At 47.0% G+C, this 18,070-nt stretch overlaps 1 protein-coding gene across 1 annotated transcript; it reads right to left on the minus strand.

The window, feature by feature from the left end:
• Nucleotides 1-1,021: 1,021 nt before the first annotated feature.
• Nucleotides 1,022-16,613, minus strand: LOC133891311 (nudix hydrolase 16, mitochondrial-like). The gene is made up of 4 exons (XM_062332030.1): nt 16,372-16,613; nt 5,030-5,129; nt 3,828-3,911; nt 1,022-1,385 (listed from the first exon to the last, which is right to left on the minus strand). Exons 1-4 carry the CDS (start codon nt 16,431-16,433, stop codon nt 1,284-1,286), a joined length of 348 nt encoding a protein of 115 aa, XP_062188014.1. The 5' UTR covers nt 16,434-16,613; the 3' UTR covers nt 1,022-1,283.
• Nucleotides 16,614-18,070: the final 1,457 nt, after the last annotated feature.

Here is an 18,070-nt window from a genome sequence, read left to right on the forward strand (position 1 = left end):
AGTGATCTAAATATGGACCAAGAGGTACGCCAACACCTTGGAGTCTTAGTGACTCGCTGGTAACTTGTTGATCCTCCGACTTGGTGTGGAGCGGTGACAAGAGGATTTTGCGGGGACGCAGAGGCCCTTGTCTTTGTGACTAAAGCTCCAAAGTGAAGATGACGTACAAGTGACCGGAAGAGATGTTAGTGGTGAGACTTTACCTTGGTGGCTGTGGCTTATCGTGCTTGAGATCTTATTTTGGTGACTTGGTATCTCAAGAGTCGTGACCGGAAGAGACTTGGCGACCGGGAGCATATCCTTTGTGGAGCTCCAACGTGGATTAGGGGTGCCTTATGTGCCACCGATACCACGAGATAAAAATCCCTTGTGCGAGTTTGTCTCTCTACCTCATTTATGTTTCTTCATTACTTACTTATAATTTACCTTGCAATTATCTTAACGGTAGAGTAGACACACTAGATAAGTCTAGAGCATATTTAGATAGAAATTGAGATAGGCTTATCTTGTGAAAGTTTTGGAGTTAGTAGTTTTAAATATTCTAATTTACCCCCTCCCCCCCTTCTTAGGATATTCTCGATTCCCTTCAATTAGTATCAGAGCCTCGTGCTCTTCAATTGAGCTTAACCGTCTTGAGTTGTGACGTCCGAAGTTAGGGATGGATATTAGTAGTGCTCCATACTTTGATGGCACTAATTTCCCTCGATGAAAAATTCTAATGACATATTATTTGTAAGAAAAATATCTAGATGTTTGGAAGGTCACCGAAGTGGAAATGAAAGAACGTATCACCAAAGCAGAGAAACAATTTAATGCTTTAGCGAGGAGTATCCTTTTATCATCTTTATATGTTGCTGCATTCAATAGAGTATATTCTTTCACCAATACACATGATATTTGAATTAGTCTAATTGAAATACATGAAAATAAATAAATAAATATATATATATAATGAGAAATATCATATTCTTGTAACTAAACTTAATATAATAAAAAACTTATACATAAAATTTGGACTACCGAGTATGTCAGCTTCTCAAGTTGGCCCAATCAAAGTACAAGGAAAAAGATAAAGAAATGAGAAGGCCACTGATGCTTCAGGTGTCATCTTGTGCTTCCATCCACACAGCCACCACCATTGCTACAGTTCTCAAGCGAAACAGAGAAGCCTGTTACAAGGTCTTCTTGCACCCATGGATGTCGACTCCGCTCTGCCGCCTCGTGAACGGTGAACCAACGCATCTGGCGGTTGGTCTGCTCGGGACAAGAGGCCAGCACTTCCTTCACGTGCAGTGCAAAAACTGCAGCTCTGCACATACCTTCAGGACAGAACTCATCTTGATGTGTCTTGCTTGCTCTTGAAATCGTAGAAGCCCAACAATTGCCTATACATAGAACAAATAGCACAATCAGTAAAATGTGATGGCAGGGCATATGGAAGCAAATAAGAGTTGTTTAGCAGGAGCATAAAAACATGGCTCAGAAGTTAAACAAAACTGATGAACAAAGTCCAGTTATATCCGCAAAGAATATCAGATAACTCAACGGAGATCACAAAGTCCACCTAGACTTAGCTAGGATGCAGACACATAAATGACCACAAGTGGCCTTACAAATGTAAAACTAAAATCTTTGACTTAACTTGCATTTGTCCATAAACTTGCTAGAAAAGTTCACTTATGATGCAAAATACCAAATAAATTCATCTGCTCCAGTACTTCTATTTGACATTAGTCAGGTTTTATTATTTGCAGAGTGTTTGTATGGTATAATGCATACCTTACGATGATGATTACCTAAACTATCGATAGCACCAACACATGCAAGAAACCTAACCAGATGCAATTATGAACAAAACCAATGCTGATAGAGTAGAGACTGCAAAACATGATAGCAAGCATAGTTTAGCTCTGCAATATGTCAACTACACAGGAATCATCCTTAACCCACTGGTTAAACTCATAATGCAATATTGTGTAATAATGCTACTACCTCTGGTCCAAAATAGATGTCATCACGTAATGTGTGCAGCCAAACTTTTAAAAACATTTACCACAACTATACATCAAAAAGTACGCAGATTTCTTACATGAGAATGATATTACTAGGATCATTATGAAAAGTACCTATATATCACTATAAATTTATTAATTGTTGTGTGTCAGATCGGAGGGAGTATATACACTAATAAGCTAAGCAATGGATGATAAGGACAAACAATCTTCTAGACAAATGGCACCTAGTTCTTAAAGTCAAATGGTCCTAGTTTTTTAATGTGTCAAATTGTCAACAAAAGAACAAGTGGATGTTAGCATCATAAAATGATAGAAGCATCTAACAAAGAGGACACATAGTACCAGCTGTGCATTGACAATTCACAGAGAGTTCCTAAGGCTTGATAGAGGTAGTTTTTTTAACCATTATTAGCGTCTTAGTACTCTAGTGTCAATCTTCATAGTGTAGTATCAAGATAGTTCTATCAAAACTAAACCTGAAAGTTCAAGACTCCAGACTAGGTTCAAATTTCAAAAGACTCCAGACTAGGTTCAAGGATCATTTACAGGGTCAGCCATGGAAACAAACCGTTCTCAAAAGATGTACGAAGTACATGAAAGTCAACTAATCTTGTCCTGAAAAGTTTGTCTGTTGCATGTGTTTCCATAAAAAAGATGAAAGGTCATATATCCATCAAAAGCACAATATTGCATTTGTCTTAGAAGACGACAGAAGGTTTATCAGGATACCATATAGTTATAATGGCAGTGTGGTGCGGCAAGGCGCAGCGACCCACCACCTTCATGCCTTTATATCTTTTATAATGCGCAGGATGGCAACGCCATACACATCATAGTCTAGGATATTAGAAAATTATATTGGCAATGTAAATGTAGCTCAAAAGTTACAGTATAGGATATTAGAAAAATAAATTAGTAATGCAAATGTAGCACAAAAGTCATACAACTCTCTCATCTCTCAAAAGTCGTCCAATGCAAACTCATCAAGATTGTTAGATGCTATCACCTTCTCTACATCATCTTCAATGGCATCCATTGGCATTTAGTAGATTCCTTTTTTCTTTTACCTTTGGATCTCAAGCGAATGGTCTAGATCTTGGTATTTAGTAGTTTCCTTTTATACCTTTGGATCTCAAGTGGACGATTCAGATATTGGTCTTTAGTAGTCTCCAATCTTTACCTTTGGATCTCAAGCGGACGATCCAGATGAAACTCGGATTCATATAAAGGAAGCCCTAACCCTAATCTCACTACATTCACCCCATCGCCACCGTCTTGGTGGCTTGGCCCCGTCCCTAACCTGCACGCTGCCTCCATAGCGCCTCACCATCGTTGGCACCGGTTACTACCCTCGTCACCTGCTCTCCCTCCACCTTAGCCCCCCTCCGCACACTTCTTCCACATCTCTGGTCATGGATTCGTGCTCCCCCACCTTAGCGGTGCCATTGCCGCTGGATATACCGCTCTCGACCGCTAGATCTACAAGGAGGGCAGGTAGCGGCTCGGTGGCGGGTGACACAGGCAGGGCTGCTGGGTGGCTCGGCAGCGGATAGAGATCTACACCCCCGTCTATGAGCACATGAAGGTCGACATCTACATGAACCTTAAGGTAAGCGACAGCTCGCTACACTGAGTCGTATTGGCATCGCCATGGCAACCTCTAGTTCACCGCCACAACGATGCCTTAATAACTATGCAGGATACACTTAATAATTGATATTTTATATGAAGATTTATGGTAAATATTTACCTTACCACTATATATGATAGATATTCCAAAAGAAAACATTGAACAAAGAGACTATATCTCACCACTAAATCTCCTCGAACTCCAGCTTCTTCGATAGCTTCCCGCGCAGCTGCCCCTTCAACGGTTTCATCATTCTCCCATTCTCCCTGCAGCAACAAGATGTATCAACCAAAAAGGCCTTCATGATCATCAGTAAGAGGAGTGTGTGATATATATATGACAAATAGTCATAGTTATTATGGCGGTGTGGCGACCTGCCACCTTCACATATTTATATCGCTTATGGCGCGTGGCATGGGGATGCCATACGAGCTAAAGAAACACTAAAATAGCAACAAGGAAGAGGAAAGAAAAAGAAAAAGAAAAAGGAAAAAAGGGAAATGGAGAGGGGTTGGCCTAGCCCACCAGTCCCACCAGTCCACTCCACTCCACTTACCCTAGAATGATTCTATCATCCTCTCCACGAGCAGACCTCCACCAGCTGCCTCTCCTCCCCACCCCCGACTCAGGCCACCTCCACCAACTGCACCTCTCCCTTCATCCCTCCCTCCCTTAGGGCACCTCCACCAGCAGCCTCTCCTTCCCTCCCTTGCCCCCACTTCTCCCTCACGTTTCCCTTCTCAGGGCCGCGCAGCTTCTACAACGGCGGCGCGGAAGAGGATCAACCGGAATGAAGCCAGAGGGTGATGGGGCAGCTTTGGCAACGACAGATCCGGGTTACCTAACTCCAGATCCGCCTGATCTGCTCCCTGGCGGCCCTCCATTGGGTGGCGGGCGGGCATGGCAGACGGGGAGTCGTGGTGTCAGCGTGGCGAGCCTCGAGTTTCTACCATGCCGATATAGCGACGCTATGGTGACGCCTTAACAACTATGCAAATAGGTAAATCTAGAAGGCTGCAAGATCATCATAACGTGATATCTTCCAGCAAGGCCTAATGACTTAAATGTCTGCACCTTGGCTCCTGTTTTCCCAGTGTCTAGTAAATCACGGTAATATCTATCTTACTGATGGGGTAGCACACAATGCACTTGGTAGCCATTTAATATATCAATGTTGAAATGATACCAGATAAACAAATCAAAAAATTTGGTGGAACAGCTCTATAGCCTAAATAATTTCCTACAAACTATTTTGGTAAATAAAACACAGAAAATAAAATGTACCCACATTTCCATACATCATACTATGAAAATTATGTGAATCTCTCAGGAAGAGATGTTTACAGTCATAAAACCTTTGGAGAGATGTTTACAGTGATAAAACCTTTGGAAATAGAAGACCTAGTCCACTTTGGGAGTTGATCGTGAGAACTTCAACAAGTTTCTTCTGTTCATCATCAGAAGTTTCATCGAATGGTATGCACCTGCATATACAAGGAAGACGTATGAGACAAATGAAAAGCACTACAACAATCAGATTCTTAAAAGAAACCAGGCCTGCAACGGCAACATTTGCAGATTACAGAGATACACAAGCTATATAGTGAATTAGTGACACATGATGATAAAATCCCCGAAGTGTATTTCTTGGCGCAGTGTAGGTATATCCATCTGAAGCATAAGCAGATGCTTCCTATATACTGTAGAAGATGGTGCCATTGCCAATGATTACTTCAGAGCTGTAGAAACTCGAAACTCAAGCCCTTTCTTTACAATGGACAGTAGACTGTGTATTTATGTATCAAGGAGTAAAATTAAATCAAAGTTCAGTACAAGAAAAGTCAACGAAGTGATGCTTTTTAAGACAGCTTAAACTGATATTGATGGCAGAAGAGATAACAATTCTGAACAAGCTTCTAATAAAGCCCACCAAGCAGGAGTCAACATGCTACATTGAGCTTATGCCCTAGTTTATTAGTTAGAACTAATCTAATTGTCCAAACCTGAAATAAGCATCCATGAGTGGGAACAGATGGCCACTATCCAATGAATCCACTGGCCTCTTCTCCACAATAGCCTCTTCTCCATTGGCCTCTTCTCCACAATGTTTCACTACTCGCAAAAAAGAAATGAAATGTTGCAGTTCTTTGGTGGTAGTGGTTGGGGTGGGGGACGGGGGCTCCCCGTTCCGACGCACCCGGCCAGAAGGCGACGGCCACCCTCGTAGCGCTGTTGGTGCCGGCCCGTGCAGGTCACTAGATCGCACATGCCTGCCTCCCCTCTTCCTCCGATCCAGCCCGGGACGGGGCACCAGTCTTTCTCGATATTCCTTGTAGTTGTAGTGTGGTTATCATGTTATGGGTAGAACATGCTTAGTTGAGCTCACTCATGGGTAGTATAGGCAATGATGAACTTGACTAATGACATATGGAACATGAGGTTAATTATTTGGTAAAGTGCTTAGACACATGGAAGGTAGGGTCTGGGCAAGTGTTGGCATGATGGTTAGCCTATGGATGTGTTTCAGGCAATTGTGGGCTTTGATGGATATCGGCGATTACCCTGTTGTTTGGATAGTGGTGGTCTTGCCCAGACCATGTTAAGGACCAGTTCATGGAGCAACTACCTATGAAAACAATATAACCACGAGACTTGTATGGGTACGGCTTTGCCAAGTAATTAGATGTTCTCCCTGTAGTGTATGAGCCAAATAGATGTGTAGAGAAGGAAGGGGTACTTCCCGGATCTACCAGGCACAAGAGGAGGCTTCTGGATTGGAGGGTTACTCCCATGAAAGTAAAACCACTTGGTGCACAACTCGAAAGTGTGTAAGGTATCGACAGGTACCAGCAAAAGAACTGATCACGACTCGTGGATAAAGTGTACAACCTTTACAAAGTGAAAACTGATATATCCATCATGCTCACGGTCATGAGCGGCATGGACCCTCACGTGATTAGTCGGGTGGTTTCGGTTGGTTTTGGGTTGGTTCCGGTGGATCACAGCAGTGGGAGCTGTGACTCGAATTTAGTTTTGGTTAGAGATGGATGTAACCTCAGATGTGGAGCAAGGTGGTTGGAACCTTTGCTCGAGTTTAAAAACCCTTCACATAGTAAATAGATTGCTTTTATAACTTTTTGACTACTAAAATGGTATTTATGCAAATAAACCTCTGAGATAAGTTTATCTTGATTTTGGCCCATATGTCATACTTTCCCACACTTGCTGAGTATTCTATATACCCAAGCTTGCTCCCTTCTCTCAATATGTTCTTGCACATTGGTGCTTGGGCCTTCAAACATTTAAGAGAATAATTCAGTAGCTCCGAAGGAGAAGATTGACATCACATCATACAAAAGTAGTGATTCCTCTGAAACGAGAAGCCTCACTGTCTGAATTGATCATGTTGTTATTAAACGATTCTGTGTTTGTAGAAAATCATTGCATGGTGACAGTGCCATTACTGCAAGGTATGGACTGTCTGATTTAACAGAATAGATAGATGATCCAGTAATGGAAACAAAAATACCAACAACAACAACAACAACAACAAAGCCTTTCAGTCCCAAACAAGTTGGGGTAGGCTAGAGATGAAACCCATAAGATCTTGCAAGTCTAGTCATGGCTCTAGCACGTGGATAGCTAACTTCCACGCACCTCTGTCCATGGCTAGTTCTTTGGTGATATTCCAGTCTTTCAGATCCCTCTTTACAGACTCCTCCCATGTCAAGTTTGGTCTACCTCGACCTCTCTTGACATTATCCGCACGCTTTATTCTTCCGCTATGTACAGGCGCTTCTGAGGGCCTGCGTTGTATATGCCCAAACCATCTCAAACGATGTTGGACAAGCTTCTCTTCAATTGGTGCTACCCCAACTCTATCACGTATGTCATCATTCCGAACCCGATCCTTTCTTGTGTGGCCACACATCATCTCAGCATGCGCATCTCCGCTACACTCAACCATTGGACATGTTGCCTTTTAGTTGGCCAACATTCTGCGCCATACAACATCGCAGGTCTAATTGCCGTCCTATAGAACCTGCCTTTTAGCTTCTGTGGTACTCTCTTGTCGCAGAGGACGCCGGAAGCTTGGCGCCACTTCATCCATCCGGCTTTGATTCGATGGCTCACATCTTCATCGATTTCACCATCTTTCTGCAGCATCGACCCCAAATATCGAAAGGTATCCTTCTGAGGTATCACCTGCCCGTCAAGGCAAACCTCATCCTCCTCGTGCCTAGTAGTACTAAAATCGCACCTCGTGTACTCAGTTTTAGTTCTACTAAGCCTAAAACCCTTCGACTCCAAGGTCTGTCTCCACAGCTCCAACTTTCCATTTACCCCCGTCCGACTATCGTCGACTAGCACCACATCATCTGTAAAGAGCATACACCATGGGATATCACCTTGTATATCCCTTGTGACCTCATCCATCACCAAAGCAAAAAGATAAGGACTCAAAGCTAACCCTTGGTGCAGTCCTATTCTAATTGGAAAATCATTGGTGTCACCATCGCTTGTCCGAACACTTGTCACAACCTTATCGTACATATCCTTGATAAGGGTAATATACTTTGTTGGGACTTTGTGCTTCTCCAAGGCCCACCACATAACATTCCGCGGTATCTTATCGTAGGCCTTCTCTAAGTCAATGAACACCATATGCAAGTCCTTCTTTTGCTCCCTGTATCTCTCCATAAGTTATCGTACCAAGAAGATAGCTTCCATGGTCGACCTCCCAGGCATGAAACCAAACTGATTTTTGGTCACGCTTGTCATTCTTCGTAAGCGGTGTTCAATGACTCTCTCCCATAGCTTCATCGTATGGCTCATCAGCTTAATCCCACGGTAATTAGTACAACTTTGAATATCCCCCTTATTCTTAAAGATTGGTACTAATATACTCCGCCTCCACTCTTCGGGCATCTTGTTTGCCCAAAAAATGAGGTTGAAAAGCTTAGTTAGCCATACAATTGCTATGTCTCCAAGGTATCTCCACACCTCAATAGGGATACCATCAGGGCCCATTGCCTTGCCTCCTTTCATCCTTTTTAAAGCCTCCTTGACCTCAAACTCCTGAATCCTTCGTACAAAACGCCTGTTGGCATCATCAAAGGAGTCGTCCAGCTCAATGGAAGAGCTCTCACCTCCTCCATTGAACAGCTGGCCAAAGTACTCTCGCCATCTATTCTTAATCTCATCTTCCTTCACCAGAAGTCGATCTGTCCCATTCTTGATGCATTTGACTTGGTTGACATCCCTCGTCTTCCTCTCACGGATCTTGGCCATCTTATAGATGTCCCTTTCCCCTTCCTTCGTGTTTAACCGCTGGTAGAGGTCCTCATACGCCCGACCTCTTGCTTCACTCACTGCTCGCTTTGCGGTCTTCTTCGCCACCTTGTACTTCTCTACGTTGTCAACACTCCTGTCCAAGTGTAGGCGTTTGAAACATTCTTTCTTCTCCTTGATAGCCTTCTGGACATCCTCGTTCCACCACCAGGTATCTTTCGCTTCGCTTCTACTTCCCCTCGTCACCCCAAACTCCTCGGAAGCCACCTTCCGAATGCAAGTCACCATCTTTATCCACATATTGTTTGCATCACCTCCTTCCTCCCAAGAGCCCTCCTTTATTACCCTCTCCTTGAAAGCTTGAGCCGCTTCTGCCCTGAGCTTCCACCACTTCGTTCTAGCGACTTTAGCGCGCTTATCCCGCTGGACACGTATCCGGAAGCGGAAGTCAGCCACCAAAAGCTTATGTTGAGGGACAACACTCTCTCCAGATATCACCTTACAATCTAGGCAAGCACGCCTGTCTTCTCTTCTCGAGAGGACGAAATCGATCTGGCTAGAGTGTTGGTCACTACTAAAGGTCACTAGATGGGATTCCCTTTTTTTAAAGAGGGTGTTAGCTACGATCATGTCGTAGGCTAGAGCAAAGCTTAAGACATCCTCTCCTTCTTGATTCCTGCTTCCATAACCAAAGCCCCCATGCACCCTCTCGAAACCTGTGTTAGATGTACCCACGTGGCCATTGAGGTCTCCTCCTATGAAGAGCTTCTCGCCAATAGGTACACTCCTAACCATGTCCTCCAAGTCTTCCCAGAACTCCCTCTTGGTGCTCTCATTGTGGCCTACTTGAGAGGCATACGCGCTGATAACATTGAGAACTAAGTCCCCAACGACCAGCTTGACCAGGATAATCCGGTCCCCTTGCCTCTTGACGTCTACCACTCCATACTTGAGGCTCTTGTCGATCAAGATGCCTACTCCATTTTTATTTGTAGTTGTCCCCATGTACCACAGCTTGAAGCCGGTATCCTCCACCTCCTTCGCCTTCTGTCCTTTCCATTTGGTTTCTTGGACGCATAGGATATTAACCCGTCTCCTCACCGCTGTATCAACTAACTCCCGTAGCTTACCCGTCAGGGACCCTACGTTCCAGCTACCTAAGCGAATCCTACTTGGCTCGGCTAGCTTCCTTACCCTTCGCACTCGTCGAGTCAAATGCGAAGACTCTTGCTCATTTTTCACTACACCCGGGCGCCGATGTAGCGCGCCACTAAGGATGCGACGACCCAATCCTTGCCCACTTATCACCGTATCCAGATCAAGATACGGCGCGCCACCAAGGAGGTGACGGCCCGGCCCTTGCTCATTTAACACCACATCCGGATTCCAATGTGGCGCGTCGCTAAGAGGGTTACGCCCCAACGATTTTCTTTCGGGTTTCATCTCCATAAGAGTGGCTGAGTTTTATGTTGGCTCACCAAGCCTATCACAACCCTCCTCCTTTACCCGGGCTTGGGACCGGCTATGTCGAGACAACATAGGTACTTATATCCATCGCAGTTTTCGAGGTTGGAAACTTAAGAAAAGAGGTTCTGAAATGGCAGCTATACTATGGAGAGTAACTATACCTTCATCATGCTCTCCGTCTTCCCACATTTTCCAAGAAAATTTAGAAGATGGTTTAGTCTCCCAACAGAAATGGATGAGAGCGAGGAATGATTTCTCCATCTTCCCAAATGTTCAATTAATTCTCCATCTTCCCAAATGTTCAATTATTTCACTCGCTGTTTTCCAGTCCCGTAGCCTGTTACAGAGAAGCAAGCTCTCGTTAATCAAGTCGCATGAAGTAGATCAAACAAAATAGAGCAATGAACTATTCAACGCATCAAACAATCATGAAATGTCTGTGTAACAAATTAACACAAGTAACATGATGAAAAGCATGCCATGATGTAGATGATAATACTAAAGGTGCAGAGGCTCATGATGATAATCACCCGTCAAACACCGGAGGTACATGATGATGATCTTGTTGGCTGCCTCCGACTGACCATCCGATTGTGGGTGGAAAGCTGAGCTGAGGTTTAGCTTCACTCCCGCCAAATGGAACAACTCCTTCTAGAAATTGCTGGTGAAGATGGGGTCGCGATCGCTAACGATGGAGCTCGGTATGCCGTGCAGGCGTATGATCTCGCCGAAGAAGGCCTGCGCCACCTTTTGAGCCGTGTATGGGTGAGCCAAGGGAATGAAATGCGCATACTTGGAGAACCGGTCGATGACGGTGAGAATGACCGATTTCCCATGAACGCACGGCAGCCCCTCGACAAAGTCCATGGTAATGTTTGCCCACACAACTGACGAGACCTTCAGTGGTTGCAGCAGGCCAACGGGATGAAGTTGTTCACCCTTGTTCCTCTAGCAAGTGTTGCACGTGCGCACAAACTCCTGGACCGCCGTCCGATCTTGAGGAACATGGAAATCCGCCCGGAGCCTGTGCAAAGTCTTCTGGATACCCTCATGACTCATGTTATGAGCTGCGGCCAAAATTGTGGGCAGGCTGGGTGATGTGGATGGCACGTAGGCACGGCTGTTGAAGCAAATAAGGTTGTCAACCACGCTCCACTGCTTGGGGCGCGATCCCGCTGGTATGTCGTCGCGGAGGCTGTGCAGCTCGTCGGCGGTCTCGATGGACTGCCATAGGTCGTCGAAGACCGCAAAGGATGGCGCCGACAAGGCGAATGAGGATGCCCCCAGTTCAGTGTCGCGGCGAGATAGCGTGTCGGCAACGATGTTGGTGGAGCCCGGCTTGTACTCGACGGTGAATCGAATCCAAGCAACTTGCTTGTCCACTGGTGCTGCGGAATGGTAGATAAGCGTTGATCGAGCAAGAATTGCAAACTAAAGTGATCTGTGCGCACCGCGAATTTGCGGCTCCAAAGGTAGGGTCTCCAGTGTCGGACCGCCTGTACGAGCCCGATGAGCTCTCGCTCGTATGCCTCCAGTTTGGCGTGCCGGGGCGCGATTTGCTTGCTGAAGAACGCCATCGGTCTGCTGCCCCGATGAAGCACCGCGCCGAATCCCGACCGCGACGCGTCGCATTCGACAATGAAGGGGATGTTGAAGTCCGGCAGTTGGAGCACGAGTGCCTCCGTCAGGGAGCGTTGCAGTGCCCGGAACGCCTGCTCGGCCTCTGCCGTCCAAGTGAACCCCTCCTTCCGAAGAAGTTTGGTCAACAGCGCCGCAATCAACCCGTAGTCACGAATGAAGCAACGATAATAGCCCACAAGGCCAAGGAACCCACGGATCGCACACACGGTCAAGGCCACTAGCCAGTCTAACACCGCCTTGATCTTCTGCTCGTCCATGGCGATGCCCGACTCCGATATCACATGACCAAGATAGGCCACGGATGTCTCCCCGAAGAAGCACTTTGTGCGCTTCAGGAAGAGTTGATGATCTTGTAGTGTTCGGAGCACCGTTCGGATGTGGCGTAGGTGATCTGACCAAGAGCAGCTATAGATTAGTATGTCGTCGAAGAATACGAGCACGAACCGACGTAGGAATGGATGAAGCATGTCGTTCATTAGGGCCTAGAAGGTGGTTGGCGCATTGGTGAGGCCGAACGGCATCACCAAAAACTCGAATAGACCCTGGTGAGTGCGGAATGCAGTCTTCTCGACGTCATCGGGGTGCATCAAGATCTGGTGGTAGCCGGAGCGCAGGTCGAGCTTGGAGAAGAATCATGCGCCCCAAAGTTCATCGAGGAACTCGTCGACCACGGGTATCGAAAACTAGTCCTTGATGGTGTGGTCGTTGAGCGCTCTGTAGTCGATGCAGAGTCGCCAGGATCCGTCCTTCTTGCGAACCCGAGCGCCAGTGAGGAGAACGCGGATGAGCTTGGCCTGATCAAACCGAGATGCAACATCTCATCGTATTGACGTTCCAACTTGTCTTTCTGAGTATGTGCGTAGCGGTATGGCCTCACCGCCACTGATTCCGTGCCGAGCACGAGGCGAATGTGGTGGCTCCGGCCGCGTGGCAGTGGTAGGCCCCGTGGTTCTGCTTTGGTCACGATGGCGAATTCCTCCAACAGGGTTGTCATGAGGTCGTCCGCTTTGGTGACGATGGCTTGTAAGGATGGCGACCGTGACCCTCCGAGGCCCGTCCACAACACGCGCTTGCCGCTGCAGCCGAAGCACATGGTTTGGCGCGCGAAGTCCCAAAGTATCGGGCTCAGGGAGCCGAGCCACTGGACTCCGAGCACCATGTCGTACCCACCGAGGGGCAAGGCATAATAGTCGATGTAGAATGCCTTGCCACCAATCGTTGTCATCACACCGGGGCACACGCCCGGGCTAATGATGCACTCACCATTCACCACGGTGACTCAGAGATCGGTGCAATGGCGAACTTGCATACCGGTGCGGCGTGCAACGTTGACGTCGATGAAGTTGTGGGACGAACCGGAGTCGAGTAGCGCGATGAGTGTCACGCCGCATACCTCGGCACAAACCTTCAAGGTTTGACACCCTTTGGCCATGATGCTGGTGAGCGCGTGTAACAAGATTGCGGGCTCGTCTTGTATGGGTAGCGGTTGCGTCTCTGGAACTATGTCATCATCGTCGGTCGGTACGACCACGAGGACGAACAGCTTCTTGTAGCGATGGCCAGGCACGTACTTCTCCTCGCAGTTGTAGCAAAGGCTGTCCACACAGCGCTGTGCCATCTCCGTGAGTGAGAGGCATTTGCGGGGAAGGCTAGCTTGGGTACCCGTCGTGGTGCTCCTGCTGCCGCTGGTCGTCGGTGCCGGCAGCGCTGGCGGAGGTCGGCTGGAGGAGCAGGTGCTAGATGAAGCCGGCAGGCGATGGCGCGGTTCATACGCTCGTGCCAGCATGATAGCGTCGTCGAGGGACGCCGATCGTTGTAGAGCCACATCTGTCTTCAATGGCTCGACAAGGCCGGTCACAAACAATTGGATATGTTGGTGCTCGGATAATTCCGCGTCGCGACAAGCGAGTAAGGAACTTGTTGCAGTAGTCTGCGACGGTGCCCGTGCGACGAAGCATCATGATCTCGCCCAGGGGAGATTCTGTCATAGGTGGCCCAAAGCGCTTGTGGACGAGCTGCACCAAAACGCCGCCAGGATGGTTCACCGGTGTTCGTTTCCAACCAGTAGTACCAAAGTTGCGCTGCACCGGTCATATGGTAGGAAGCCATCCACACCTTGCAATGTTCTGGTGTGCATTGATCCCGGAAGAACTGCTCGCAGCGGTTCAACCATGGAAGTGGATCCTCCGTGCCGTTGAAGTTGGGAAACTCCAGTTTGAAGAACCTTAGGGGCACGCGTTCGTCGCCGATGTCGCCTCCCGCTTGGCCGTTGTGGTGTGGGTGCACCAAGCGGCCCGACTAACCGGTGTGCTTGCCGAGGATGCCGTTCCTCGAGCTGGTGTTGACGTCGTGCTCCTCGATGCCGGATGGCTCATCCTGTTGTGGTGACCCAGCCTTCTGCAGGCGCAGAACTGCTAGGTTGAGGGCCTGGACTTGCTCGGCGCCATTAGAGACCGACGCTTGCAGGTTGGTCACCTTGGACAGCAGGCCATCCAGTGCTTTGATTTGCGGCACCAGAGCTGCCAAGGGCTCTAAGGAGGCCACACGCTTGTCGATGGTGGTGATTGGTGTGGTGAGGTCAGTGATAGCTTTGGTCAGCACCTCCATGGAATCGGCACCTGAGCTCTCTGATACCAGATTGTCACAGGCAGGGTTATTGGTGGGTGGTGGATTGCGAAGATCGTAGTCGTGAGAGGTAGCAGAACGTGGCCCTGGACCTCTAGGGCGTGGCTTCGATGCCGTGGTCGGTTACTGCGCCCAGGAGGCAGGGGGTAGAAGGGGAGAGAAGAAGTTTGTTGAATCTATTCTTGTTGCCTTCAACAGTTGATCGACCAGTGCTTATGTAGCTTAGCCACCTAACAATCAAAACTAACTCACAAGCTTATCATCCGGGATTTAACAAACTAGCTAACGATCAAATCTCCTAATTTAACTCTTAACTAACAACCCAAAACACGACTGGTTGCTAATTGGCGCCGGCTGGAATCTGGTCCTTCTCCCTTTTCTTGCGCCGTTCATACTAGACACCCCACATGACAACTTTATTTTAAGAGAGATAGTTTATTCATCTAATATAATAACATTAGATAATAAGGGGTGATTCCTTGTCCCAATGAATAATGCATGCCACTAAATAATGTTGTATGTTCACAATAGGCCAAAAACGTCTCACTGACATGAAGGGTCCACAATGAGTGGCATATTGTTCAGTGGCATATTATGGAATTTCTCTTGTAATAATGTAATAATGTATGGTAAGGAAAGGCAAAACAAAACAAAACATCATGAATGTTGTCCACCAATAATATATTGAACTAGTACAACTCCTACAGCAAACAGGTTACTCGTAATTTGGATAAAATGCCATTTGAGGACTGCTATGACTTCTTTTCTGGGTGAAAGAAAATGATAGGTACATGATGTTTTAGGAATTGAAAGTATGACATATAATGTTCATACAGCCATTCTTGCATCTCAAAGAACAGACCACGTGACCGATCAACCTGATTTTGTCTAGCATGTAGTCATATCATCATACCATAAATGTCATTACGAGCACGGTAGCACGGTAGTTCTCCTGATTTTTCATCCAGCGGAACACATGTACATCATGTTTCAAGGATCCAAAAATTGTGATTTCCCACAAGTGATACAAACTGTGAGTGCATTATCACCAGGACAGGCCAACTTGTTGTTAGTGAATTCACAGTGGTTTGGGGTTCGTTTACAATAGAGAATCCTGTTGTAAGAGACACTGATAATTATGAACTTTACAGTTACAAATAACTGCCTGGGAATCCTAGGAACAAAAATTCCACAGTTTAACAGAAATATATGTGCAAGGATGGACTCTACCAGAGAAAACTAAAATATTATCAGAATTGCCAATGCTACCTGCAAACAGATGCAAGGCCACTGTGGTTAAATGCTTGAATTAAGCACCGAAAGATAGATGACACATATTATGTGCAACTGTGCATTGCTATGGTACATTATTTACCCAAAAGCACGGCAATAAAAGCCAAATTGGTGAGTTTAATATGCGCAAATCCTGACCATTAGCAATATGTGCCAAAATTATCATATCCCTGACCATTAATGATTTGTTATCACCAACAACATCTGGAACTCAACATGAAGTTATGAACATACCAAAATGGATACTAAGTTCAAGCAACCCATTGCAGCCACATCCTACTCCGGTCTAGCCATTTGAGAGACACAATACTGGCCAATAGCTGCATCCGCGCCGACGGTCATTTCATCGAGCACGTAGCAAGCAGGCGCGCGGCACAGACAAACAGACAGACATAGTATGGTGCTTACGCGGATAAGGAGCTGGAAGTTGCGGCGGGCGAAGCGGCCGGCCCAGCAGTTGAACACGGCATCGATGGCGAGCGCGTCGGCGCGGGGCAGAGCGACCACTCGCGCGGCGACCTCGGACACCTTCCAGTCCCGCTGCCACCGGCTGCCCTCGACGCGGAGGCGGTGCCACGCGGGGAGGGACGATGCGCCGACACCGTCCACCACGGCGACCGCGGTCGAGGTCGATGGACACGGCGGGGCGACGTTCGCCGCCGCCGGCGGAGGCGGAGGCGGGGGAGCGGAAGACATTAGGCCATCTCCAACAGGATCTGTAAATCTGAAAATTTCAGTGCTACAGTACTTTGCGGTGTACTGTAGCACTGAAAATTCGTCTCCAACAGAGTTTGTATCCAGTGATACAGTGCTGCTACAGTATTAGAGATAGGGATGCTGTAATAGTGATAAAGAATGCTGTAATAGTATTTTAAGGATGGAAATTTGAGGTAGCTGTTGGAGATGGTCTTACCGTTGTGGATGTGCGGGCGTTTTTGGATAGCGTGGGCGTCGGGTCGGGGATACCGTTGTAGGCCTCAGGCTGGGCCGGGTCGAGCTTCAGGTTCTCAGGCTGGGCCGGGTCGAGAAGTTGGTTTTTGCAAAATAAAAAACTGACTTATAAGGAAATGAATTAAATGTTGACAAGCTAGTTAAATTGAGCTTTTTTTTTATTTTTAGCGTGCTGAGAAACTAAAAATTTATTGCAAAAGCTAATAGAAAAAACTATTAGCCAAAAGACAGCTTTTCAATAAAAACCAAAAACCTCAACCCCACCAAACACAGTCTCAATATGGGTTGATAAGCCTAACCCGAGCCCACCCATCTCATAAGGCTGAGCCGAAGAAAAAGTTCTAAAAAAACAATTAGTACTACTTCTAGAATAAGGCACTGCTACAAAATAGAAACAAAAGAGCTGCCTATTATCTCTATCTTTATTATATAAAATACGAGTTATTTACTACGTCATCTCTTCCGGCTACTCTTCTCGTACCTAATAAAACTCTAAATTTTGAATAATTTACCCACTTTTAACATCCACTTTTATCATCTAGCTTCTCAGTCTCATTACCAGCTACACATATGGAATCTGCTTTACTAATGAAAATATTCACTACTTTAAAAACGCGAGTTGGTGGTCGTGATGGTCGTCCGTCCACCACCCCCTCACCTGGTTTTGGCGCCAACAGGTGGGCCATCCCAAACATGCATTCCCTTGCCTCGCTCGTTCCCTAGCTCCCCTGCTCTCATCGCCTCTCGTGGACCCCACTCCCTCCCCCATCCTTTCACCTATGGCCACGAGCATGTGAGTCGTGACACCGGCAAGCCACTTCCTGGGCTGTCGCTTGGATCCTCCCCAGACTGCCGCCACCTAGGACTCCATCGCCTATGGGAGCAACCGCCACATGAAGCCTCATCGTCTGCGCGAGCCGCCACCTCATGTGGCCAGCGACGAGCTACCCTCCTCAACATCAGCTCCTCCAGCATGAGCATGTGGGAGATAAATAGAGAGGTAGAGCGGAGAGGGGTGGCGCTGCTGGTGGCCATCGGCGATGAGAGCTAGCGGAGGTGGCAGATCCAAGCTGTGTTAAGCAGGAAAGAGAATAAGAGATTGAGCATCGCAACAAGGACTTTGTGCCCATAGGTGGGCTTGCCAACTTCGGCATCG

Source organism: Phragmites australis, chromosome 14, assembly GCF_958298935.1.
Source record: "Phragmites australis chromosome 14, lpPhrAust1.1, whole genome shotgun sequence".
Taxonomy (NCBI): Eukaryota; Viridiplantae; Streptophyta; class Magnoliopsida; order Poales; family Poaceae; genus Phragmites; species Phragmites australis.

Excerpts from the sequence above, each read along its gene's own strand:
- LOC133891311 (XM_062332030.1), bottom strand. The coding sequence starts at position 16,433 with ATGCCGTGTTCAACTGCTGGGCCGGCCGCTTCGCCCGCCGCAACTTCC. Across the intron at positions 5,130-16,371 it reads ACTTCCAGCTCCTTATCCGC|GTGCATACCATTCGATGAAA; the intron begins GTAAGCACCATA and ends TTGTATATGCAG. Across the intron at positions 3,912-5,029 it reads TAGGTCTTCTATTTCCAAAG|GGAGAATGGGAGAATGATGA; the intron begins GTTTTATCACTG and ends TTGTTGCTGCAG.